At 51.9% G+C, this 26,486-nt stretch overlaps 1 protein-coding gene across 1 annotated transcript in view; it reads right to left on the bottom strand.

Annotated features, from left to right (window-relative positions):
• LOC145340332 (atlastin-3-like) overlaps positions 1-25,204 on the bottom strand; it is a gene marked incomplete at its 3' end in the record, with an annotated part of 36,202 nt that extends 10,998 nt beyond the window's left edge. Inside the window, exons 1-10 of the mRNA XM_080184784.1 lie at positions 25,123-25,204; positions 21,682-21,814; positions 19,522-19,777; positions 18,382-18,525; positions 16,521-16,625; positions 8,964-9,014; positions 7,327-7,383; positions 2,635-2,727; positions 1,788-1,926; positions 221-348 (exon numbers count right to left, since the gene is read on the bottom strand). Of these exons, the coding sequence (XP_080040910.1) occupies positions 221-348; positions 1,788-1,926; positions 2,635-2,727; positions 7,327-7,383; positions 8,964-9,014; positions 16,521-16,625; positions 18,382-18,525; positions 19,522-19,777; positions 21,682-21,814; positions 25,123-25,204 (1,188 nt within the window). The remainder of the gene's footprint in view (positions 1-220; positions 349-1,787; positions 1,927-2,634; positions 2,728-7,326; positions 7,384-8,963; positions 9,015-16,520; positions 16,626-18,381; positions 18,526-19,521; positions 19,778-21,681; positions 21,815-25,122) is intronic.
• Positions 25,205-26,486: the final 1,282 nt, after the last annotated feature.

The following is a 26,486-nucleotide window of genomic DNA, read 5'->3' as shown; positions in this document are numbered from 1 at the left end:
TGAACCTAGAAACAATACTTTTCACTGTATGTGACAATAAAAAAATCAAATCAAATTTCATCTTATCAAAGCAAATGATTGAATGGCGGAGCAGACTCGATGGGCTGAGTGGCCTAATTCCGCTCCTATGTCTTATAGTCTCAATTTACTCAGCCACCCATAATAGGCCAGTGCCCCCACCCCGAGGTGTCAGGGAGTCCACGGTGGAGGGCGCCCCCACCTTGAAATATTCCAGCAAGTTCTGGCAGCTGATTCTTGAGCCTCCAATCTCCTTCTCCACCAGGTTCTCCGGACTCAGTAACATATGGACAAGCGCCTCCAGGTGAATCTTGAAATCATCTTCGATATCTTAACGAGAAAGAGGTCAATTTCAGCAACACGGGCGATGGGGCAGGTGGGGTAGGGGCAGTGGGTAGGAGGGAGTAGACAGATGGGCTGGAGGGTAGACCTCACAATGTCTGGGTACAAGAACTGTGGCAAGGATGGGCGAGAGGCCACACACGTACGAGGGGGTAGGTCAGATAATTCACAGAGCTTCCTGGGAGGGGGAATCGGTAACCCCGAGAATAAATGCAGTGGATCAGATTAAATGGAGAGAGAGAAAGAGAGAAAGAAAGAACGAGAGCTACATGGAGAAAAAGAGACAGAGCAAGACACAGAGAGACAGAGAGAGACAGAGCAAGACACAGACGGAACGAGACAGAGAGACACAGCGAGACAGAGACAGAGAGATAGAATCAGCAAGGCAGAGCGAGAGAGAGACAGACAGACAGACAGAGATGGAGAGAGCGACGGGGGCAGGGGGGAGAAACAAAGTGAAAGCAAGAGACAGACAGAGAGAGTGACATAGAGAGTGACACAGAGTGAGAAAGAGAAAGACAGTGTGGGAAGGTCAGTACCAAGGGAGCGCCGCACTGTGGGAGGGTCGGTGCTGAGGGAGCGCCGCACTGTGGGAGGGTCAGTGCTGAGGGAGCGCCGCACTGTGGGAGGGTTGGTGCCGAGGGAGTGCCGCACTGTGGGAGGGTCAGGGCTGAGGGAGCGCCGCACTGTGGGAGGGTCAGTGTTGAGGGAGCGCTGCACTGTGGGAGGGTCAGTGCTGAGGGAGCACCGCACTGTGGGAGGGTCAGTGCTGAGGGAGCGCTGCACTGTGGGAGGGTCGGTGCTGAGGGAGCGCCGCACTGTGGGAGGGTCAGTGCTGAGGGAACACCGCACTGTGGGAGGGTCAGTGCTGAGGGAACGCCGCACTGTGGGAGGGTCAGTGTTGAGGGAGCGCTGCACTGTGGGAGGGTCGGTGCTGAGGGAACACCGCACTGTGGGAGGGTCAGTGCTGAGGGAACGCCGCACTGTGGGAGGGTCGGTGCTGAGGGAACTCATTGGTTGTGAAGCTCTCTGGCAGAACCGGAGCTGTACGATTCCGACTGTACAGGAGGAGGCCATTGAGCCCATGAGAACTGGAACGACCACAGTCCCAACCAGACCGTGTCTCCAAAACCCGATGCGTTTACCCCAGCTAGACCCCGTGACAGTAAGGAGTGATTTAGAACAGCTAATCAAACTAACACACGCATTTTGGACTATGGGAGGAAACCAGAGCACCCGGAGGAAACCCACGCAGACACGGGGAGAATGTGCAGACTCCACTCAGACAGTGACCCAAGCTGGGAATCGAACCCGGGTCCCTGGCGCTGTGAGGCAGCAGTGCCAACCCACTATGCCACCATGTTTCTGTTTTAAGGACAGCTCTTTATTCTGCAGACCGTTAGGGACAGTGAACTTTCGGCACCTACCTTTCAGCTTCCCATCGAAGGTGGGGTTGGTCGCCACCTTCATTCCGGGGTGGGGCATGAGGAAGCACTGGATGTTGTTGAAGCAGGAGTGGATGTGTTTCCTCACCAGCTGCAGCTCCTCATGTTGGTGAGCTTTCACCTGAGAGAGACACCAAACACACAGTCTGTCACTGAGCACAGTGTCGAGGGAGCTTTACTCTGTATCTAACCCCGTGCTGTACCTGTCCTGGGAGTGTTTGATGGGGGGACAGTGTAGAGGGAGCTTTACTCTGTATCTAACCCCGTGCTGTACCTGTCCTGGGAGTGTTTGATGGGGGACAGTGTAGAGGGAGCTTTACTCTGTATCTAACCCCGTGCTGTACCTGTCCTGGGAGTGTTTGATGGGGGACAGTGTAGAGGGAGCTTTACTCTGTATCTAACCCTGTGCTGTACCTGTCCTGGGAGTGTTTGATGGGGGGACAGTGTAGAGGGAGCTTTACTCTGTATCTAACCCCGTGCTGTACCTGTCCTGGGAGTGTTTGATGGAGGACAGTGTAGAGGGAGCTTTACTCTGTATCTAACCCTGTGCTGTACCTGTCCTGGGAGTGTTTGATGGGGGACAGTGTAGAGGGAGCTTTACTCTGTATCTAACCCCGTGCTGTACCTGTCCTGGGAGTGTTTGATGGGGGGACAGTGTAGAGGGAGCTTTACTCTGTATCTAACCCCGTGCTGTACCTGTCCTGGGAGTGTTTGATGGAGGAATATTTTCTCGCTATCCTCTGACCATTTCACAGTAGACGGTGCCGTGTTGAACTGGATCAGTGGACAGGCAGGTTAGACATGGATAAGGGAAGGATCTCATTCTTACCTGTAGCCGCCTCTCCAGGAAGTCCTTGCCACCATTCAATCCATAAGGATATTCGTACGGAAAGCTCCAATCTCGCACCAAAAACAGCAGAGTCTACAGGACAGGGTGAACAACACATTAAAATTGCATCTGGTGTCAGCGATAGATCTCCATCTCACTCGGAGATAAAAGCTTGTGGTTTCCAGACCTGCTCAGGAATGCAGAAGCTGGGTTCACACTCCCCAGTCCCAGTGCTGAGGGAGCGCCGCACTGCGGGAGGGTCGGTGCTGAGGGAGCGCCGCACTGTGGGAGGGTCAGTGCTGAGGGAGCGCCGCACTGCGGGAGGGTCGGTGCTGAGGGAGCACCGCACTGCGGGAGGGTCAGTGCTGAGGGAGCGCCGCACTGTGGGAGGGTCGGTGCTGAGGGAGCGCCGCACTGTGGGAGGGTCGGTGCCGAGGGAGCGCCGCACTGTGGGAGGGTCAGTGCTGAGGGAGCGCCACACTGCGGGAGGGTTGTGCTGAGGGAGCGCCGCACTGTGGGAGGGTCGGTGCTGAGGGAGCGCCGCACTGTGGGAGGGTCGGTGCCGAGGGAGCGCCGCACTGCGAGAGGGTCGGTGCTGAGGGAGCGCCGCACTGCGGGAGGGTCGGTGCTGAGGGAGCGCTGCACTGCGGGAGGGTCGGTGCTGAGGGAGCGCCGCACTGCGGGAGGGTCGGTGCTGAGGGAGCGCCGCACTGCGGGAGGGTCGGTGCTGAGGGAGCGCCGCACTGCGGGAGGGTCGGTGCTGAGGGAGCGCCGCACTGCGGGAGGGTCGGTGCTGAGGGAGCGCCGCACTGCGGGAGGGTCGGTGCTGAGGGAGCGCCACACTGCGGGAGGGTCAGTGCTGAGGGAGCGCCGCACTGCGGGAGGGTTGGTGCTGAGGGAGCGCCGCACTGCGGGAGGGTCGGTGCTCAGCGCATCGATAGTCCTCGCTCTCTGCAGAATGTCTTTCCCTTGCTGTGATAATGTGTAGTAGAGTGTGAATTGGAGAGGTGCAGTCCCTCCTGATGCTGAAGGGTGGCAGTGTTGTACATCGAACACACACCATGGCTATCAGTGAGCAGTGACTTCCACCCATGGCTCTCAGCTCTCCTGCTGCACAGAGTGTGACAGGACGCTGGGGGGAAGGGAGAGCAAGACCAGGCTGTTTATTAAAGGGGCAGAGGTTGGGTGTGTGTTGATCTTGGGATGAAACGTGGAGGAACGCAAAGTTTTAAAGTTTGTCTATTAGTCGCAACTGAAGCTTGCATTAACACTGCAATGAAGTTACTGTGAAATTCCCCTAGTTGCCACACTCCGGCTCCTGTTCGGGTCAATGCACCCGAACCAGCACGTCTTTCAGAGTGTGGGAGCACCCAGAGGAAACCCACGTAGACACGGGGAGAACTTGCCAACTCTACGCAGACGGTGACTCAAGCCGGGAATCGAACCCGTGTCCCTGACGCTGTGAGGGAACAGTGCGAACCACCGCGCCACCCTGTCACCCAGGCAGGACTTGAGAGAGCTGGGTGTGTATTTTGGAGTGTTAATTATTGGATGAGACGTTATGGCGACGGTGGGGTGGGGGGGATCCCTTTAAGACAGTGCCTGGTTGGGATCTGGAACTGCCTGCCTGAGGGTGTGCTGGAGGCAGATACAATCGAGGCCATTGACTGGCACAGTGGGTTAGCACTGCTGCCTCACAGCACCAGGGACCCGGGTTCGATTCCCGGCTTGGGTCCCCATCTGTGCAAAGTCTGCACGTTCTCCCCGTGTCTGCGTGGGTTCCCTCCCACAGTCTGAACGACGCGCTGGTTCGGGTGCATTGACCCAAACAGGCGGCGGAGTGTGGCGACTAGGGGAATTTCACAGTAACTTCATTGTAACGTTAATGTAAGCCTTACTTGTGACCCTAATAAAATAAACTTATTTTATTTGACATATGCAAGTTAGGTGGATTGGCCATGCCAAATTACTCCTTAGTGTCCAAACATATGTAGTCTAGATTTGATTTATTATTGTCACATGTATTGGGACACAGTGAAAAGTATTGTTTCTTGCACGCTACACAGACAAAGCATACCGTTCACGGAGAAGGAAAGGAGAGGGTGCAGAATGTAGTGTTACAGTCATAGCTGGGGTGTAGAGAAAGATCGACTTAATGCGAGGTAGGTCCATTCAAAAGTCTGACAGCAGCAGGGAAGAAGCTGTTCTTGAGTCAGTTGGTACGTGAGCTCAGACTTTTGTATCTCATTTTCACTTGTTCCATCGGGAGAGAGAATGTCCGGGGTGTGTGGGGTCCTTAATTATGCTGGCTGCTTTTCCCCGAGGCAGCGGGAAGTGTAGACAGAGTCAATGGATGGGAGGCTGGTTTGCGTGATGGATTGGGCTACATTCACGACCCTTTTGTAGTTCCTTGTGGTCTTGGGCAGAGCAGGAGCCCAGACCAAGCTGTGATACAACCAGAAAGAATGCTTTCTATGGGGCATCTGTAAAAGTTGGTGAGAGTCGTAGCCGACATGTCAAATTTCCTGCGAAAGTAGAGGCTGGGAATTCTTATCTATTGTGTGGGTGTGGCGGGACTAGGAGAGATTACAGAATCTGTGCAGGTAGCCACAAGGGGACTCTGTCTGAGAGAGGAGCCAACACGTCCCTACTCCACAGTCCATACAGCGTTTAAACTATAAAATCAGGAAGATAATAGGGGTGGAATCCTGAGGAGAGACCAAGAGGGCTAAACAAAAGAGAAAACGCTGGAAAATCTCAGCAGGTCTGGCAGAATCGGGGGGGGGGGAGGGGAGAAGCAGATACCTGGGGAACACCCACCACCAGGAGGTTCCCCAGGAGATGGTCACTCATCATCTCCGACTTGGAAACCTATCGGCCGTTCCTTGGCTGTGGCTGGGGTCAAAATCCCGGAACTCCCTCCCCAACGGCGCCGTGGGTGGACCTACCCCACACGGAGACTGGAGGGGGTTCGAGATGGCAGCTCACCCACCCACCCACCCACCCACCTACCTTCTGGATGAATAGACCAGCGATAATACCACGAGGCCATCCCCTCCCCGTGCCCAGAACCAGGATGTTTTCATGCTTTCCCCTGTCCTGTTTCTGCTCACACCCAGACTCTCTCATCTCCCTGACTGCTCTATTCCTGTAACACTCAGGGGGCTAATCCCCCCCGGACACTAGGGGACAATTTAGCATGGCCAATCCACCCTAACCTACACATCTTTGGACACTAAGGGACAATTTAGCACGGCCAATCTTGCTGCAGCTGTATAGGGCATTGGTGAGGCCGCAGCTGGAGTACTGTGTGCAGTTTTGGGCGCCGCACCTGCGCAAAGATATTTTGGCCTTGGAGGGAGCGCAGAGGAGGTTTACTAGGCTGATGCCGGAGTTGAGGGGGTTGAGCTATGAGGAGAGGCTGAATAAACTAGGCTTGTACTCGTTAGAGTTTAGAAGAATGAGGGGAGATCTCATTGAGACGTATAAGATGATGAATGGGATGGATAGGATAGAGGTGGAGAGACTCTTCCCGCTCAAAAAAGACAGTAGGACTAGGGGGCACAGCCTGAAGATAAAGGGGGGTGCGGTTTAGAACGGAGTTGAGGAGGAACTTCTTCACTCAAAGGGTGGTGAATCTCTGGAATTCTCTGCCCGTTGAAGTGGTGGAGGCTGCCTCGCTAAATATTTTTAAGACGCGGTTGATGGGTTTTTGATAAGAGAGGGGATTAAGGGTTATGAGGAGAGGGCGGGAAGGTGGAACTGAGCAGCGACAGATCAGCCATGATCTTATTGAATGGCGGGGCAGGCTCGAAGGGCTAGATGGCCTACTCCTGCTCCTATTTCTTATGTTCTTATGTTCTTAAAAGAGCTGACGTTTTGAGTCCAGATGACCCACTGTCAAAGGAATAAAAAGTGGGAGATATTTATACAGCAGGGGGAGGAAATGAAAGCTGAGTTCTAGCCACAGAAACAAATATCATAGAAATATCATAGAATCCCGACAGAAGGAGGCCATTCGACCCATTGAGTCTGCACCAACAACAATTCCACCCAGGCACCATTCCAGTACCCATTTACCCTAGCTAATCCCCCTGACACTAAGGGGCAATTTAGCATGGCCAATCCACCTAACCCGCACATCTTTGGACATGGGGAAAGGCTGCTAATGGCAGCCCATGGAGAGAAGAGAAGGTGTGAACGGCCAAAGAGCAGAGAAGCTGAAATCAGAGGGTAAACTGTGACAGAGGAAGATGTAGAGGGAGATGTGGCCGGGGGGGGGTTGGTGAGATGTGGGGGGAGATGTTGGTGGGGAGATATGGGGGAGGGAGATGTGGGGAGGGGGGTAAAATTGAGACAAAGGAGAGGGAAGCAAAGAGGGAGAAAAGGATCAGGAAAGGGGATAAAGTAGGGGGAAAGAATTGCGGGGGGGGGGGGGGGCGGAGAAAGACTCATGACTGTGATTCATCTTTCATTCCCTCCCCCTGCAGTATGAATATCTCCCACTTTCTTTGCCTTTGACAAAGGGTCACCTGGACTCGAAACGTCAGCTCTTTTCTCTCCTTACAGATGCTGCCCAGAGCTGCTGAGATTTTCCAGTGTTTTCTCTTTTGGTTTCAGATTCCAGCATCTGCAGCAATTTGCCTTTTTCCGGAGTTGGGGGCTTGTTCCCGGTTGCTGTGATCCTCTTACCTGGAAAGGTTTGATTGATGTCTCATCCATTGCTAGACGTCCGTATTCTGTGAAGAGCTGCAACAGAAGAGAATGAGGAGGTTACAGTTTCCCCCGCCAGCAGCAGCAGGGGCCAGGCGGAGGGTCAGTGCCACCCTATGTCAAACAGAGACTTTGGCACCATCCCATCTTGCTCTCAATCCTGCTTCCCTGGCACCGTGTGTAGCTCTTGCATGTCTCCATCCAGTATTCAAGTTCAACTCATATTCCTGAGTCTAGAGTGCAGAATCTGGGCTGCAAATCACACAGCCTCACTGTGGGGGGGTCAGTGCTGAGGGAGCGCCGCACTGTGGGAGGGTCGGTGCCGAGGGAGCGCCGCACTGTGGGAGGGTCGGTGCCGAGGGAGCGCCGCACTGTGGGAGGGTCGGTGCTGAGGGAGCACCGCACTGTGGGAGGGTCAGTGCTGAGGGAGCGCCGCACTGTGGGAGGGTCGGTGCTGAGGGAGCGCCGCACTGTGGGAGGGTCAGTGCTGAGGGAGCGCCGCACTGTGGGAGGGTCAGTGCTGAGGGAGCGCCGCACTGTGGGAGGGTCGGTGCTGAGGGAGCGCCGCACTGTGGGAGGGTCAGTGCTGAGGGAGCGCCGCACTGTGGGAGGGTCAGTGCTGAGGGAGCGGCGCACTGTGGGAGGGTCAGTGCCGAGGGAGCGCCACACTGTGGGAGGGTCAGTGCTGAGGGAGCGCCGCACTGTGGGAGGGTCAGTGCTGAGGGAGCACCGCACTGTGGGAGGGTCGGTGCTGAGGGAGCGCCGCACTGTGGGAGGGTCAGTGCCGAGGGAGCGCCGCACTGTGGGGGGGTCGGTGCTGAGGGAGTGCCGCACTGTGGGAGGGTCAGTGCTGAGGGAGCACCGCACTGTGGGGGGGTCGGTGCTGAGGGAGTGCCGCACTGTGGGAGGGTCAGTGCTGAGGGAGCGCCGCACTGTGGGAGGGTCGGTGCTGAGGGAGCACCGCACTGTGGGGGGGTCGGTGCTGAGGGAGCGCCGCACTGTGGGAGGGTCAGTGCTGAGGGAGTGCCGCACTGTGGGAGGGTCAGTGCTGAGGGAGCACCGCACTGTGGGAGGGTCAGTGCTGAGGGAGCACCGCACTGTGGGAGGGTCAGTGCTGAGGGAGTGCCACACTGTGGGAGGGTCAGTGCTGAGGGAGTGCCGCACTGTGGGAGGGTCAGTGCTGAGGGAGCACCGCACTGTGGGAGGGTCAGTGCTGAGGGAGTGCCACACTGTGGGAGGGTCAGTGCTGAGGGAGTGCCGCACTGTGGGAGGGCCAGTGCTGAGGGAGCACCGCACTGTGGGAGGGTCAGTGCTGAGGGAGCACCGCACTGTGGGAGGGTCAGTGCTGAGGGAGCACCGCACTGTGGGAGGGTCAGTGCTGAGGGAGCACCGCACTGTGGGAGGGTCAGTGCTGAGGGAGCACCGCACTGTGGGAGGGTCAGTGCTGAGGGAGCACCGCACTGTGGGAGGGTCAGTGCTGAGGGAGCACCGCACTGTGGGAGGGTCAGTGCTGAGGGAGTGCCACACTGTGGGGGAGTCAGTGCTCCCTCAGCACTGACTCTCCAAAAGGGCAGAACATCAGGAAGAGAATAGGGCCAGCAGCCACCCAGACCCACCTGGAGGTGTTGTAGATCATCCTCCTGAATATTATTAGTTAAATTATAGATCTGTAACCAAGCAGAAAGACAAAATTAAGATTCCCGGATGCAGTGGCAATGTGGCTGTAAAACTGTACAGAGAAAAAGAGGTCGTTCGATTATTTTTTAATGGGACCCCAGGGAGGTATACAGGGATCATTCCTCAGAGCTCTGAATAATTACTGACCTTCTCTCGGGGTTACGAGACAGAGTTTCTGTATTTTTGGGTGACGGGAAACTGGGAAATGTTGTGAATGGGGAGGAGAGGCAGAGATTTCAGAAGGATAGAAAAAGAGAGAGAGAGAGAAATGGGCAGAGAGGTAGCAGATACAGTTTAAATGATGTGGAGATGCCGGCGTTGGACTGGGGTGGACACAGTATGTAGTCTCACAACATCAGGTTAAAGTCCAACAGGTTTATTTGGTAGCAGGAGCTTTCAGAGCGCTGTTACTCACCTGAAGGAGCAGCGCTCCGAAAACCCATGCGACCAAATAAACCTGTTGGACTTTAACCTGGTGATGTGAGACTGCTTACTGCAGATAGTTTAACACTGACAAATGAGGGGGTCCAGAGGAGTTTCACGAGAATTATGAAAAGCTTGACTTTGATTTGGTTTATTACTGTCACACATGTTGGCAAACAGTGAAAAGTATTGTTTCTTGTGTGCTATAAAAAGCATACCATTCATAAAGAAGGAAAGGAGAGAGTGCAGAATGTAGTGTTACAGTCATAGCTAGGGTGTAGAGAAAGATCAACTTAATATACTTGGTTTGATTTATTATTGTTACATATGTTAGCATATAGTGAATAGTATTGTTTCTTGCGCGCTATGCAGACAAAGCATACCCTTCATAGAGAAGGAACGGAGTGCAGAATGTAGTGTTACAGTCATAGCTAGGGTGTAGAGAAAGATCAACTTAATGCGAGGTAGGTCCATTCAAAAGTCTGACAGCAGCAGGGAAGAAGCTGTTCTTGAGTCGGTCGGTACATGACCACAGACTTTTGTATCTTTTTCTCGACGGAAGAAAGCGGAAGAGAGAATGTCCGGGGTGTGTGGGGTCCTTGATTATGTTGGCTGCTTTTCCCGAGGCAGTAGGAAGTGTAGACAGAGTCAATGGATGGGAGGCTGGTTTGCGTGATGGATTGGGCTACATTCACGACCTTTTGTAGTTCCTTGTGGTCTTGGGCAGAGCAGGAGCCCAGACCAAGCTGTGATACAACCAGAAAGGATGCTTTCTATGGGGCATCTGTAAAAGTTGGTGAGAGTCGTAGCGAACATGGCAAATTTCTGAATGAGGAACGGTTGAGGGCTCTGGGTCTGTACTCGATGGAGTTTAGAAGAATGAGGGGGTAGATCTTATTGAAACTTACAGGATACCGCGAGGCCTGGATAGTCTGGACGTGGAGAGGATGTTTCCACTAGTAGGAAAAACTAGAACCAGAGGGCACAGCCTCAGGCTAAAGGGACGATCCTTTAAAACAGAGATGAGGAGGAATTTCTTCAGCCAGAGAGTGGGGAATCTGTGAAACTCTTTGCCACAGAAGGCTGTGGAGGCCGGGTCATTGAGTGTCTTTAAGACAGAGATAGATAGGTTCTTGATTAATAAGGGGATCAGGGGTTATGGGGAAAAGGCAGGAGAATGGGGATGAGAAAAATATCAGCCATGATTGAATGGCAGAGCAGACTCAATGGGCCGAGTGGCCTCATTCTGCTCCTATATCTTATGGCAAACTCAAATCAGTGGGACCATTTTAAAGTGGGAGTAATGCAGTGGACAGAGAATCCCGTGGAGAGGGGGCGAACACTAATCACTGTGGATGCAGGGAGAGGTGGAGGAGGCTGTTAAGTGGGGAAACAGAATCCTGGTCCCTCCAATTAGAGACACAGAGAAACAACAGCAAGGCGATGATGTGAAAGCCTTTCTAAACACTGGGTTAGAGCCCAGCCGGAGGACTGGGCCCAAATCCATCCCCCCTACGCTTTAGGAAGGAAGTCGAGGCCCGGGAGAGGTATGGAGGAAGATTTTCTGGAATGTTCCCAGGGATGAGGGGGCTTCAGTTCACGCAGAAAGACTGGGAGAAGTTGGGATGGTTCCCTCGGAGCGGAGAAGGTTCAGGGGGAGATTGAATCGAGATGTTCAGAATCAGGAAGGGTTTGGAGAGAGTGAATAAGGAGAAAGTGTTTCCCAGTGTCAGGAGGGTGGGGAACCAGAGGGAGGGTGGGGAGACACAGATTGAAGAGAATCGGGGAAAGAACCAGAGGGGGAGATGAGGAGAATGGTTTTTTGCGAGTTGTTGTGATCTGGAAGGCGCTGCCTGAATGGGCAGTGGAAGCAGATTCAATAGGAACTTTCAAAAGGGGAGAGATACTGGAAAAGGAGAGATTTACAGGCCTGTGGGGGGAAAGAGCGGGAGGAGGGGGAGTAATTGGATAGATCTTTCAAAGAGCTAGCACAGGAAGGGTGGGCTGAATGGCCTCCTCCTGAGCTGAGTGAGTAATTTGCCGGGTGTTAGCGATGGAAAGGTGGTAGGACTGGAGGGTCTCGATGACATTATTGTTACTAGAGAGGCGGTGCTCGACAGACTGGAGGGGCTGATTGTGGACAAGTCCCCAGGACCGGATGGAATGCATCCGAGGGTTCTGAAAGAAATGGCGGAGGTGATAGTGGATGCCTTGGTGGTTATTTTCCAGACGTCGCTGGATTCCGGGGAAGTGGCGGAAGATTGGAAAGCGACTAATGTTACCCCGTTGTTTAAGAAGGGTGCCAGGCAAAAGGCGGGGAATTATAGGCCAGTTAGTTTAACGTCTGTTGTAGGTAAAATGTTAGAATCCGTCATCAAGGAGGAAATAGCGAGGCATCTTGAGGGGAATTGCTTGATAGAGCAGATGCAGCACGGTTTCGTTAAGGGGAAGTCGTGTCTGACGAATTTACTGGAGTTCTATGAGGATGTGTCTAGGGCGGTGGATGTGGTCTTTCTTGATTTTCAGAAGGCGTTTGACAAGGTACCTCACAAGAGGTTATTGCAGAAGGTCAGGGGACATGGAGTTGGGAGTAGGGTGTTAGCGTGGATAGAGGACTGGTTGTCAAATAGGAGGCAGAGAGTGGGGGTCAACGAGTGCTATTCGGATTGGTGGTTGGTGACTAGTGGAGTGCCCCAGGGGTCGGTGCTGGGGCCTCAACTATTTACCATTTATATAGATGATCTGGAGGAGGGAACCGAGTGTATGGTGTCGAAATTTGCTGATGACACCAAGATTGGTGGAACGGCAAATTGCGCGGAGGGTGTGGAGAGTCTGCAGAAGGATCTAGATAGGCTGGGCGAATGGCCCAGTAAATGGCAAATGGAATTTAATCTTGGCAAGTGCGAGGTGGTCCACTTTGGTAGGAATAATGGTAGGAAGGACTATTACTTACGTGGAGAAAAACTGCAGCAGGCGACGGTGCAGAGGGACCTCGGGGTCCTTGTGCATGAGTCGCAAAAACCCAGCTTGCAGGTGCAGCAGGTGGTCAGGAAGGCGAATGGGATGCTGGCCTTCATAGCGAGGGGGATTGAATATAAAAGTAGGGAGGTCTTGCTGCGGCTGTATAGGGCATTGGTGAGGCCGCAGCTGGAGTACTGTGTGCAGTTTTGGGCGCCGTACTTACGCAAGGATATTTTGGCCTTGGAGGGAGTGCAGAGGAGGTTTACTAGGATGATGCCGGAGTTGAGGGGGTTGAGCTATGAGGAGAGGCTGAATAAACTAGGCTTGTACTCGTTAGAGTTTAGAAGAATGAGGGGAGACCTCATTGAGACGTATAAGATGATGAATGGGATGGATAGGATAGAGGTGGAGAGGCTCTTCCCGCTCAGAAAGGACAGTAGGACTAGGGGGCACAGCCTCAAGATAAAGGGGGTGCGGTTTAGAACGGAGTTGAGGAAGAACTTCTTCACTCAAAGGGTGGTGAATCTCTGGAATTCTCTGCCCGTTGAAGTGGTGGAGGCTGCCTCGCTAAATATTTTTAAGAAGCGGGTTGATGGGTTTTTGATAAGAGAGGGGATTAAGGGTTATGGGGAGAGGGCGGGAATGTGGACCTGAGCCACGACAGATCAGCCATGATCTTATTGAATGGCGGGGCAGGCTCGAAGGGCCAGATGGTCTACTCCTGCTCCTATTTCTTTGTTCTTATGTTCTTACGTAATCGTAAATCATAAAAAGTTGGTTTGCAGGTGCAGCAGGTAATTAAGGAGGCAAATGGAATTTTGTCCTTCATTGCGAGAGGGCTCCACTTACCCGCCCGCTCACCATAACCCTTAATTCCTTTACTCTTCAAAAATCTATCTATCCTTGCCTTAAAAACATTCAATGAGGGAGCCTCAACTGGGCAGGGAATTCCACAGGTTCACAACCCTGTGTGTGAAGAAGTTCCTCCTCAACTCAGTCCTAAATCTGCTCCCCCTTATTTTGAGGCCATGCCCCCTAGTTCTAGTTTTACCCACCAGTGGAAACAACTTCCCTGCTTCTACCTTATCGATTCCCTTCATCATCTTATATGTTTCTATAAGATCTCCCCTCATTCTTCTGAATTCCAATGAGTCGAGCCCCAGTCTACTCAGTCTCACCTCATAATCCAACCCTCTCAACTCCGGAATCACCCGAGTGAATCTCCTCTGCACCCCCTCCAGTGCCAGTATATCCTTTCTCAAGTAAGGAGACCAAAACTGTACACAGTACTCCAGGTGTGGCCTCACCAGCACCTTATACAGCAGCAACATAACCTCGCTGTTTTTAAACTCCATCCTTCTTGCAATGAAGGACAAAATTCCATTTACCTTCTCCATTTCCTGCTGCAAACCAACTCCTTGTGATTCATGCACAAGGACACCCAGATCCCTCTGCACAGCAGCATGCTGCAATCTTTAACCTTTTAAATAATAGTCCACTTTGCTGTTATTCCTGCCAAAGTGAATCACCTCACACTTACCACATTACCCACAAAGGAAGGGGTGTGGTGCTGCTGCTGAGGGATCACAGTGAAACTGGAAGGGCTTTGAGAAATGAAACCTTGAGGGCTGTGAGAAATGAAACTTTCTGTGATAGTTTCGATTTTGAGGCATCAACGAGGTGACCAGGCTCACCCCAGAAGGAGAAAGCAGTCGCAGAGGTACTGCTCTGAACTGGACTCCCACTCTCAGGTCTCCAGGATAGGGTCGGAAGAGAACCCAAACCCTTCCCAAACTTTACCGCATTTTCATCCCAACCCGGGGTTAGTGTACCCGTCAACTTGTGGAATTCTGGCCTTCCTCAACTCCAACATTCCTTCCTCATCCTATCATGTATATGTGAGAGAGACAGACAGAGAGAGAGCAAGAGTGTGAGAGAACAGCAGGACCTTGAGCACATGTGCAGATCCCTGACAATAGTGAGGCAGACTGAAAAAGCAAACTAGCTATATTGTTCATTGACTGAAGCATGGAGTATATAATGGAGGTTGTAGATAACACTGCATCAAAGTTATAGCTCTGATCAGATTACAGGAAGAACTAGAGATAATACAGAGTTTTAAGGGTGGAAAACTTTAGCTGCCAGGAAAGTCTGAATGGGTTGGGTTTATTTGGAATAAAAGCAACTAAAGGAAATTTAATTGGTGCATAAAGCCAAGCAGCCTAGTGTGGTTTGGAAGACCTATTGCCATTGAAGTTGGAAATTGTTGGGGGCGTGGGGTGGCAGATCTAATTATTTAGAAGTAATTGGTGAAAGCATTAGGTGTGGTGAGAAATAGTACAATCTAAACAAGGCATTTTATGTAGGTGTAGAAAGAAGTGGAATGTAATAGTAGTTAAAGTTAAGTAATTGATCTCTTAGAGGCAAACACTGGAATTTCCTTTCGAAATAAGGAAATGGCAGAAATGTTACTCAAACTTGTTTTTGTCTTCACAGTAGAAGGCTGTAATTACATGTCTGAAGTAGCAAATGGGCAGTTGAGTGATGCTTGAAGTATTGGTGGAAATAGGGCTAAGGACTGGCAGATGCATGGACATGCTGACCTGCATCCAGAGATGTATTGTTTTATCAGGTCCCAATTGATTGGAAGTTGGGAAATGGAAAACCAGTATTCAAGACTGTTTTGTGGAATTGTTGGAACCTCATCTGGAGGTAGTTTCAGAGCAGTTAGAACATTGACTTTGATCATACTACAATCATGTTTGCCATTTAGTTTTGGGTGTAGAAGGTTGGTTTGATGTGAAATCATGTTATGCACCTGTTTTTTCAAAAGACTTTTTTTTGACAAGCGAGGGGATTAAGGGTTATGGGGAGAGGGCGGAAATGTGGAACTGAGCCACGACAGATCAGCCATGATCTTATTGAATGGCGGGGCAGGCTCGAGGGGCTAGATGGCCTACTCCTGCTCCTATTTCTTATGTCCTTATGTTCTTATGCGAGACAGAGAGAGAGAGAGTGAGAGAGAGAGACAGAGAGAGAGCGAGACTGTGTGAGAGAGACAGACAGAAAGAGTGTGAGAGAGACAGGGAGAGAGTGAGAGACAGAGAGAGTGTGAGAGAGAGGGAGACAGAGAGAGAGGGAGTGTGAGAGACAGAGAGAGAGTGTGAGAGAGAGAGACAGGGAGAGAGACAGAGACAGAGAGCATGAGAGAGAGAGTGTGAGAGAGAGAGAGCATGAGAGAGAGTGTGAGAGAGAGAGAGAGAGTGTGTGAGAGAGAGTGTGAGAGAGAGTGTGAGAGAGAGTGTGAGAGAGAGTGTGAGAGAGAGTGTGAGAGAGAGAGAGAGTGTGAGAGAGAGAGTGTGAGAGAGTGTGAGTGTGAGAGGGAGAGAGAGACAGAGAGAGTGTGAGAGACAGAGATACAGAGAGAGACAGAGACAGAGAGAGTATGAGAGAGAGAGACAGAGAGAGAGTGTGTGAGAGAGAGACAGACAGAGAGAGTGTCTGAGAGAGAGACAGAGAGAGAGTGTGTGAGAGAGAGACAGACAGAGTGTGTGAGAGAGAGAGAGACAGAGAGAGTGTGAGAGAGAAAGAGAGAGAGCGTGAGAGACAGAGAGATTGTGAGAGAGAGAGACAGAGAGTGTGAGTGTGAGAGAGAAAGAGAGTGAGAGAGAAAGAGTGTGAGAGAGACAGAGTGAGAGTGTGAGAGACAGAGTGACAGTGTGAGAGAGAGACAGTGTGAGAAAGACAGAGAGAGTGTGAGAAAGACAGAGACAGTGCGAGAGAGACAGAGAGAGAGAGACAGAGTGAGAGTGTCAGAGAGACAGTGCGAGAGAGACAGAGAGAGAGAGACAGAGTGAGAGTGTCAGAGAGACAGTGTGAGAAAGGCAGAGAGAGAGAGTGTGAGAGAGACAGAGAGAGAGAGAGAGAGACAGAGTGAGAGTGTGAGAGAGACAGAGAGAGACAGTGTGAGAGAGACAGAGAGAGACAGTGTGAGAGAGACAGAGAGAGAGAGTGTGAGAGAGACAGAGAGAGAGAGTGTGAGAGGGAGTGTGTGTGTTGTGAGTGTATACATGTGTCCACCACACCTGTATCACCCTGCTCCCTCACTGTACCTGGACAGAGCTGGTCATGGTACTGAGAGCAAAGATGGTGGCGCAGTCCTTCACGGTCGACTGGCTGTCGAAGGCTCCCTGAGTGTCCATGAGCAGCACAGCGATCTGGAGCGGGGGGGAAAGACAGGGGACAGGATCATCGCAGCTGCTTTATTGTGCCCCTTGATGGGGTGTCTGACCCTTTACCCTGGGGGGGGTGGGGGGGGGGGGTCGCTGTGCGAAACCCAGCAGGCAGGGTATCAGAGAAACACAACTCTCACACAGCGGCTCACTCACCCCATCTGAACAAAAGATAAATCCCCAGACCCTCTCCCCCCCACCCACCAAAAAGTGAAACACAGACCCTGCTTCCATCCCCCCACCATCTCTCCAGCCCCTCTCCCCCTCGGGACATCTCAAAGTGAGTCACACACACTGAAGGAGTTTTTATTTGAAGTGTGCTCACTGTTGTACTGTAGGAAAGGCAGCAGCAAATTTCACACAGCAAGATCCCACACACAGCAATGTGATCAGCACCCAGATCAGCTGTTTTTAGTGATGTCGGTTTGAGGGAGACATATTGGCCTCAGGACACCAGGGAGATTCTCCCCTATGCCTCCCCAACGATGCAGCGCTCCCTCAGCACCGACCCTCCCACAGTGCGGCGCTCCCTCAGCACCGACCCTCCCACAGTGCGGCGCTCCCTCAGCACTGACCCTCCCACAGTGCGGCGCTCCCTCAGCACCGACCCTCCCACAGTGTGGCGCTCCCTCAGCACCGACCCTCCCACAGTGCGGCGCTCCCTCAGCACTGACCCTCCCACAGTGCGGTGCTCCCTCAGCACCGACCCTCCCACAGTGCAGCGCTCCCTCAGCACCGACCCTCCCACAGTGCGGCGCTCCCTCAGCACCGACCCTCCCACAGTGCGGCGCTCCCTCAGCACTGACCCTCCCACAGTGCGGTGCTCCCTCAGCACCGACCCTCCCAGAGTGCTGCGCTCCCTCAGCACTGACCCTCCCACAGTGCGGTGCTCCCTAAGCACTGACCCTCCCACAGTGTGGCGCTCCCTCAGCACTGACCCTCCCACAGTGCGGTGCTCCCTCAGCACCGACCCTCCCAGAGTGCTGCGCTCCCTCAGCACTGACCCTCCCACAGTGCGGTGCTCCCTCAGCACTGACCCTCCCACAGTGCGGCGCTCCCTCAGCACTGACCCTCCCACAGTGCAGCGCTCCCTCAGCACTGACCCTCCCACAGTGCGGCGCTCCCTCAGCACTGACCCTCCCACAGTGCGGTGCTCCCTAAGCACTGACCCTCCCACAGTGCGGCGCTCCCTCAGCACCGACCCTCCCACAGTGCGGCGCTCCCTCAGCACCGACCCTCCCACAGTGCGGCGCGCCCTCAGCACCGACCCTCCCACAGCGCGGCGCTCCCTCAGCACTGACCCTCCCACAGTGCGGCGCTCCCTCAGCACCGACCCTCCCACAGTGCGACGCTCCCTCAGCACCGACCCTCCCACAGTGCGGCGCTCCCTCAGCACCGACCCTCCCACAATCCCACCCAGGCCCTATCCCTACTTATTTAACCTAGCTAGTCCTCCCTGACACTAAGGGGCAGTTTAGAATGGCCAAGCCACCTAACCTGTACATTTTTGGAGTGTGGGATGAAACCGGAACACCGGAGGAAACCCACGGAGACACAGGGAGAACGTGCAGACCCTGCACAAACAGTGACCCAAGGCTGGAATTGAACCGGGACCCTGGCGCTGTGAGGCAGCAGTGCTAACCCACTGTGCCACCGTGGACTGGTTTCAGTGGGATTTGAACGGGACTGCAGTGATACAGAGGGAAGGGGTGAAGGAGGTGCAGTCAGTGGGACTCTGTACCTTTCTCCCATTCGATTTTTGCACAATGAAAACTTCTGTCCAGATCAGGATGCCGTTGGTGTCGGGGTCAGAGCCACCACGCCACGAGAACCCCGTCAGGGGCTTGTCATCTCGCCCCAGCCAGTTTGAGGTTGTTCCCATCTTCTGTCGGTGGAAAGCAGAGAGGCTGTGATTGCGCCAGTCATCCCCGGGCGGGACACAGAGCTACACTGCACACTATCGAGTTCCCTTCATTATCATCTCACCCACAACTCTGCCCTTCCTCCCCCGTGTCCTCCACCCACCCTCTCCCTATCTCTGTAACCTCCTCCAGCCCCTACACCCCCCTCCCTATCTCTGTAACCTCCTCCAGCCCCTACACCCCCTCCCTATCTCTGTAACCCCCTCCAGCCCCTACACCCCCTCCCTATCTCTGTAACCTCCTCCAGCCCTCCGGGATCTCTGCGCTCCTCCAATTCCGGCCTCTTGAGCATCCCCCCCATTCCCATCGCTCTGCCAGTGGCTTCAGCCCTTATCTCCGGAATTCCCTCCCTAAACCTCTCCACATCTCTCTGGAATTCCCTCCCTAACCCTCTCCACATCTCTCCGGAATTCCCTCTCTAAACCTCTCCACATCTCTCTGGAATTCCCTCCCTAACCCTCTCCACATCTCTCTGGAATTCCCTCTCTAACCCTCTCCACATCTCTCTGGAATTTCCTCCCTAACCCTCTCCACATCTCTCTGGAATTCCCTCTCTAACCCTCTCCACATCTCTCTGGAATTCCCTCCCTAACCCTCTCCACATCTCTCTGGAATTTCCTCCCTAACCCTCTCCACATCTCTCTGGAATTTCCTCCCTAACCCTCTCCACATCTCTCTGGAATTTCCTCCCTAACCCTCTCCACATCTCTCTGGAATTTCCTCCCTAACCCTCTCCACATCTCTCTGGAATTTCCTCCCTAACCCTCTCCACATCTCTCTGGAATTCCCTCCCTAACCCTCTCCACATCTCTCTGGAATTCCCTCCCTAACCCTCTCCACATCTCTCTGGAATTCCCTCTCTAACCCTCTCCACATCTCTCTCTCTCTCTGCTCCTGTAATTAACTATTAGTGTGTCTTTTCCGCCTGGTGGTATACACGGGGAGATAAATGGCTATACCTGCTTGTACAAGAATCGTAACATGAAGTCCAGTAAGAAGGATTTGCCCTTGCGGAATGCGCCAGCGACCGACAGCACCATGACATTGAGGTCTCGCACTGGCTCCTGGAGGAGGACACTTTCCAGCCCGTTCTCGTTGAGCGTGAAGCTGTGATCGCTCTTGCGGAAGTCAATGATTTGCAGAGACTTGGCCAGTGGGCAAGACATGTCATCGGTGCCTGGAGAGAGAGAAGCAGAGGGAACTCCGAATTTATCACTGACACAGGACAGCAAAAGGCTCATATACCAACAACATTCATTTCAACACCTCCCCCCCCCCCACCCCCTCGGGACGTCCCAAAGTGAGACACAGACTTCCCCGTTCTCCCCACCCCCCCCCAGCAACTATCTCTCCATCCCCCATCTCTCCAGCCTCTCTTCCCCCATCTCTCTATCCCCCCACCTCTCCATCCCATCTCTGCATCACCCCCTCCCGTCTCTGCGTCACCCCCTCCTGTCTCTGCGACACCCCCTCCCATCTCTGCGTCACCCCCTCCCGTCCCTGCGTCACCCCCTCCCGTCCCTGCGTCACCCCCCTCCCGTCTCTCCGTCCCCTCATCTCTCCATCCCCTCTTCCCACTTCCCTCCAACCCCCATCTCAACAGTCCCCCTTCCCCCATCTCTACGTTCACCCCCTGCCCAATCTCTCCTGCCCCTCTCCCCACCTGAAGACGTCCCAGAGTGTATCACACACAATGAAGGAGGTTTTTTTTGAAGTGTGCTCACTGTTGTAATGTGGGAAAGGCAGCAGCTAATTTACACACAGCAAGATCCCACACACACAGCAATGTGATCATCACCCGGATCAGCTGTTTTTAGTGATGTTGGTTTGAGGGAGACATATTGGCCCCCCCACCCGCCCCCCCCCGGCTCTTCTTCCAACAGTGGCCATTGGATCTGGCACGGTGGCACAGTGGGTTAGCACTGCTGCCTCACAGCGCCAGGAACCCGGTTCGATTCCCAGCCTTGTGTCACTGTCTGTGCAGAGTCTGCATGTTCTCCCCGTGTCTGCGTGGGTTTCCTCTCTGTGCTGTGGTTTCTGCCCACAGTCTGAAAGATGTGCATCGGTCATGCTAAATTCTCCCTCGGTGTAACCCGAGCAAGTACCAGAGTGAGGCGACTGGGGGATTTTCACAGTAACTTTAATGAAATGTTAATGTAAGCCTACTTGTGACACTAATAAATAAATAAATACCTAACCCCCTAAATCTTTGGAAATTAAGAGGCAATTTAGCATGGCCAATCCACCTAACCTGCACATCTTTGGACACTAAGGGACAATTTAGCATGGCCAATCTACCTAACCCACACATCTTTGGACACTAAGGGACAATTCAGCATGGCCAATCTACCTAACCCGCACATCTTTGGACACTAAGGGACAATTTAGCACGGCCAATCTACCTAACCTACACATCTTTGGACACTAAGGGGCAATTTAGCATGGCCAATCCACCTAACCCGCACATCTTTGGACACTAAGGGGCAATTTAGCATGGCCAATCCCCCTAACCTACACATCTTTGGACACTAAGGGACAATTTAGCATGGCCAATCCACCCTAACCTGCACATCTTTTGACACTAAGGGACAATTCAGCATGGCCAATCTACCTAACCTACACATCTTTGGACACTAAAGGGCAATTTAGCATGGCCAATCTACCTAACCCGCACATCTTTGGACACTAAGGGGCAATTTAGCATGGCCAATCCACCTAACCTCCATATCTTTGGACACTAAGGGGCAATTCAGCATGGCCAATCCACCTAACCTCCATATCTTTGGACACTAAGGGGCAATTCAGCATGGCCAATCCACCTAACCTCCATATCTTTGGACACTAAGGGACAATTTAGCATGGCCAACCCACCCTAACCTACACATCTTTGGACACTAAGGGACAATTCAGCATGACCAATCCACCTAACCTGCACATCTTTGGAGTGTGGGAGGAAGCTGGAGGTAACCCACACAGACATGGGGAAATGTGCAGACCCGAGCCGGGAATCGAACCTGGCTCCCAGTAACTTCATTGCAGAGTTAACGTAAGCCTAATCTTGACACTGATAAAGGAATAAGATAAGCTCTGCTACGCTGGCAGGTCAGACCTCTTCCAACCTTACACAGGAAACGGACTCCACGCCTGCCCCAGCCTCAAACACTGCCGTGGCGAGCGGGCACCTCTGCTCATCGACACCCGGCCCGCCGGTGATACCGCTCAGAGGTTCACAATAATCCGATGTGGGGAAACCTGTAATTCAGAAGCAGTGAAGCAAGGATGAGTGGAAAAACGATTCTGAAACCAGGGATCAGCTGCACGCCTGACACCACCCAGGAAGCAATGGCGAGATTGCCACTTGATCGCTGAACCCTTGGAAGGCCTGCCAATGCTTATCTGGAACACCCCAGCAGGGATCCATTCCATTCAGCCCATTGGAGCTGTGCTAGCTCTTTGGAAGATCTGTCCAATTAATCCTGCCTCCGACCCCGCCCCCCACATCCATAGCCCTGCAAATTTCTCCTTGGAGTATTTTTTTATTCATCCCTGGGACATGGGCGCCACTGGCTGGGCCAGCATTTATTGCCCATCCCTGGTTGCCCCTTGGAGGGCAGTTGAGAGTCAACCGCGTTTCGATGGTTTTGGAATCACATTCTAGAATCCCTACAGTGCAGAAGGAGGCCATTCGGCCCATCGAGATTGTGGCACAATCCCACCCAGGCTCTATCCTCGCAACCCCACATATTTACCCTGCTAATCCCCCTGACACTAAAGGGGCAATTTAGCGTGGTCAATCCCCCTAACCTGCACATCTTTGGACACTAAGGGACAATTTAGCATGGCCAATCCACCTAACCTGCACATCTTTGGACACTAAGGGGCAATTTAGCATGGCCAATCCACCTAACCCGCACATCTTTGGACACTAAGGGGTAATTTAGCATGACCAATCCACCTAACCTGCACATCTTTGGACAAAAAGGGGCAATTTAACATGACCAATCCAACCTAAACACCACATCTTTGGACACTAAGGGACAATTTAGCATGGCCAATCCAACCTAAACGTCACATCTTTGGAGTGTGGGAGGAAACCGGAGCATCCAGAAGAAAACCACACAGACAGTGACCTGAGCTGGGAATCGAACCCAGGTCCCTGGCGCTGTGAGACAGCGGTGCTAACCCTCTGTGCCACACGAAAACCCAATGGGTCTTTCTTCTGCACTGTCGGGATTCTCGAATTTGACCATGTAACAAACACCCCCTCGGTGGGCATCATGTCCTGGGGTGGCACTGTGAACCTGGAGTTTCTCGCCTTAGACATAGCTCGGTTAACAGTGCACACACGAGACCACCTTAATCTTGCAACAAACATCACATTGCTGACAAACTAAAGACACATCTCAAAATGACAGCTGATATTATTTTCACACCTCCATCATTTTAAGTGCACTGCTCTGCTTCCCATCTCATTAAAAAAAATCATAGAAATCCTACAGTGCAGAAAGAGGCCATTCAGCCCATTGAGTCTGTACTGACCACAAATCCACCCAGGCCCTACCCCTATATCCCTACACATTTACCCGCTAATCCCCCCAAACTACACATCTCAAGACACTAAGGGGCAATTTTTAGTATGACCAATCAACCTAACCCACACATCTTTGGACTGTGGGAGGAAACCGGAGCACCCGGAGGAAACCCACGCAGACACGGGGAGAACGTGCAGACTCCACACAGACAGTGACCCAAGCTGGGAATCAAACCCGGGTCGCTGGAGCTGTGAAGCAGCAGTGCTAACCCACTGTGCCACCCCAACTTGAGTTATCAGCACAGAGCATCACTGTTAAATGTCAAATTGCATTGCAGCATCCAACACAAGATCAATGCAGCTCTGAAGTGCACTGTTTTGAGCGAACTAAGTGAATCTATAATTTTCCTTGTGATTCTAAGTGGATATACCAAACCATTTATCGACAGCTCATTCACAAATTTCCACAGTCTGAATCCTAGTTAGTTATTTTTTAAGAATATTAGTTGTTAATTCTGCCTGAATGTTTTTTTTAAGTTATTGATTCCGCCAAGCAAGTCAATTAAAATTACTTTAATTATTTTAAGCGGTTTGTTTTTAAAACAATTTATTTTACTTGCTTTCAACCCACAGACTGCAATCAGTAAGGGTAGGCAACAACACCTCCTCCACGATCATCCTGAACACTAAGGCTGTGTTCTCAGCCCTCTACTATACCCGTACACCTGTGACTGTGCGGCCAAATTCCCCTCCAACTTGATTTTCAAGTTTGCTGACGACACCACCGTAATGGGTCGGATCTCGAACAATGATGAGACAGAGTACAGGAATGAGATAGAGAATCTGGTGAACTGGTGTGGTGATAATAATCTCTCCCTCAATGTCAACAAAACGAAGAAGATTGTCATCGACTTCAGGAAGTGTAAAGGAGAACATGCCCCTGTCTACATCAACAGGGACGAAGTAGAAAGGGTTGACAGCTTCAAGTTTTTAGGTGTCCAGATCACCAACAACCTGTCCTGATCCCCCACGCCGACACTATAGTTAAGAAAACCCCACCAACGCCTCTACTTTCTCAGGAGACTAAGGAAATTTGGTACGTCAGCTACGATTCTCACCAACTTTTACAGATGTACCATAGAAAGCATTCTTTCTGGTTGTATCACAGCTTGGTCTGGGCTCCTGCTCTGCCCAAGACCACAAGGAACTACAAAGGATCATGAATGTAGCCCAATCCATCACTCAAACCAGCCTCCCATCCATTGACTCTGTCTACACTTCCTACTGCCTCGGCAAAGTAGCCAGCATAATTAAGGACCCCACGTACCCCAGACATTCTCTCTTCCACCTTCTTCCTTCGGGAAAAAGATACAAAAGTCTGAGGTCCCGTACCGACCGACTCAAGAACAGCTTCTTCCCTGCTGCTGTCAGATTTTTGAATGGACCTACCTCGCATTAAGTTGATCTTTCTCTACACCCTCGCTGTGACTGTAACACTACATTCTGCACTCTATCTCCTTTTCTTCTGTATGAACAGTATGCTTTGTCTGTATAGCGCACAAGAAACAATACTTTTCACTGTATACTAATACATGTGACAATAATAAATCAAATCTTCATGTACCCCACCTCATTGTTAACCACCCAGCCAATCTTTGTGTCAGCCACAAACTTACTAATCCTACCCTCCCCACACATAGTCATCACTGTCATTTATATAAATAGGGGGCCCAACACAGTTCCCTGTGGTGCGCCAGTGGGCTTCTACTCACTAAAGCGCCTTCTGTCGTCACCCTCTGTCTCCTACAACTGAACTCATTTTGGACCTACTTTATCAAATTACCCTTTATCCCATGTGAATTTGCCTTCTTTACGAGTCTCCCACGTGGGACCTTGTCAAAGGCTTTGCTGGAATTCCATATAAACGACATCGGCCGCACTACCCTCGTCTACACACCTGGTCCCCTCCTCAAAAAAAATTCAATCTAATTTGTTAGGCATGACCTCCCTCTGACGAAGCTACGCTGACTATCCCTGACCAAGCTTTGCCTCTTGATGCTCTCCTTCAGACATTTCTCCAATGGTTTCTTGACCACTGACGTGGGACCCATTGGTCTGTAGCTCCCTGATTTATCTTTACAACCCTTCTTAAATAACCCTTAACCCTTCTCCAGTCCTCTGACATTTCCCCTGTGGCCAGGGAGGAATTGAAAATTGGGTCATAGCCCTGACAATCCCCTCCTCCCTTGCCTCCCATAGCAGCCCAGGGCACAATTCATCTGGACCTGGAGATTTATCCGCTTTTAAGACTGCCAGCCACTTGCACGTCCCCATGTCAATTTGCTCAAGAACCTCGCAGTCTCTCACTTCCACACCATGTCTTTTGAACAACTGATAGTAAATGGATTGACTACTTTACGCTATTGATTTTTAGCTATAAATTTTAAGTTAATTATTTCCTGATATTGATCTGATTATTTTAAACGATTGAAATTAAATAGTTTAGGATTACTTTAAATAATTGATTTTAAGTTAATTATGTCCAGATTTTGAGAATTGAAAATTATTGGTGTTAAAGAGGGTACGATTATCTGATTTTTAAATGGTTTACCATTATTTTAACAAGAACAAAGAACATACAGCACGGGAACAGGCCCTTCGGCCCTCCAAGCCTGCACCGATCACATTGTCCTATCCAGATCAAGCACCTGTATCCCTCAATCCCCCCCCCCCCCGCCTGTTCATGTGTCTATCCGGATAAGTCTTAAATGTGTCTAATATATCTGCCTCAACCACCTCACTTGACAGTGCCTTCCAGGCCCCCACCACCCTCTGCATAAAAACCTTCCCCCCCCGCCTTTATCTTGAACTTGTGCCCCCTTGTAATTGTCATTTCTGCCCTGGGAAAAAAACTTCCAACTCTTCACCCTATCCCTATACCCCTCATAATTTTATAAACCTCTATCAGGTCTCCCCTCAACCTCCGTCGCTCCAGTGAGAACAAACCAAGTTTCTCCAACCTCTCCTCGTGGCTAATGCCCTCCATACCAGGGGCAACATCCTGGTAAATCTTTTCTGTACCCTCTCCAAAGCCTCCACATCCTTCTGGTAGTGTGGTGACCAGAATTGGACAGAGTATTCCAAATGTGGCCTCACCAACATTTTACACGCCTGTAACATAATTTACCAACTTTTATACTCGGTGCCCCAGTCGATGAAGACAAACATGCCACATGCTTTCTTCCCCACCTTTTCCACCTCTGCTGCTACTTTTAAGGATCTGTGGACCTGAATTTCCAGATCTCTCTGTGTGTGTCTATGCTCCTGATGGTTCTGCCATTTATTTTATAGCTCCCTCCTGAATTGGAACCAGCAAAATGCATCACCTCGCGT

This window comes from Carcharhinus amblyrhynchos, unplaced genomic scaffold (assembly GCF_965287045.1).
Source record: "Carcharhinus amblyrhynchos unplaced genomic scaffold, sCarAmb.v2.hapA scaffold_938, whole genome shotgun sequence".
Lineage (NCBI taxonomy): Eukaryota > Metazoa > Chordata > Chondrichthyes > Carcharhiniformes > Carcharhinidae > Carcharhinus > Carcharhinus amblyrhynchos.
The sequence above is the reverse complement of the archived record's forward strand: the minus strand, read 5'-3'. Positions and strand labels throughout refer to the sequence as shown.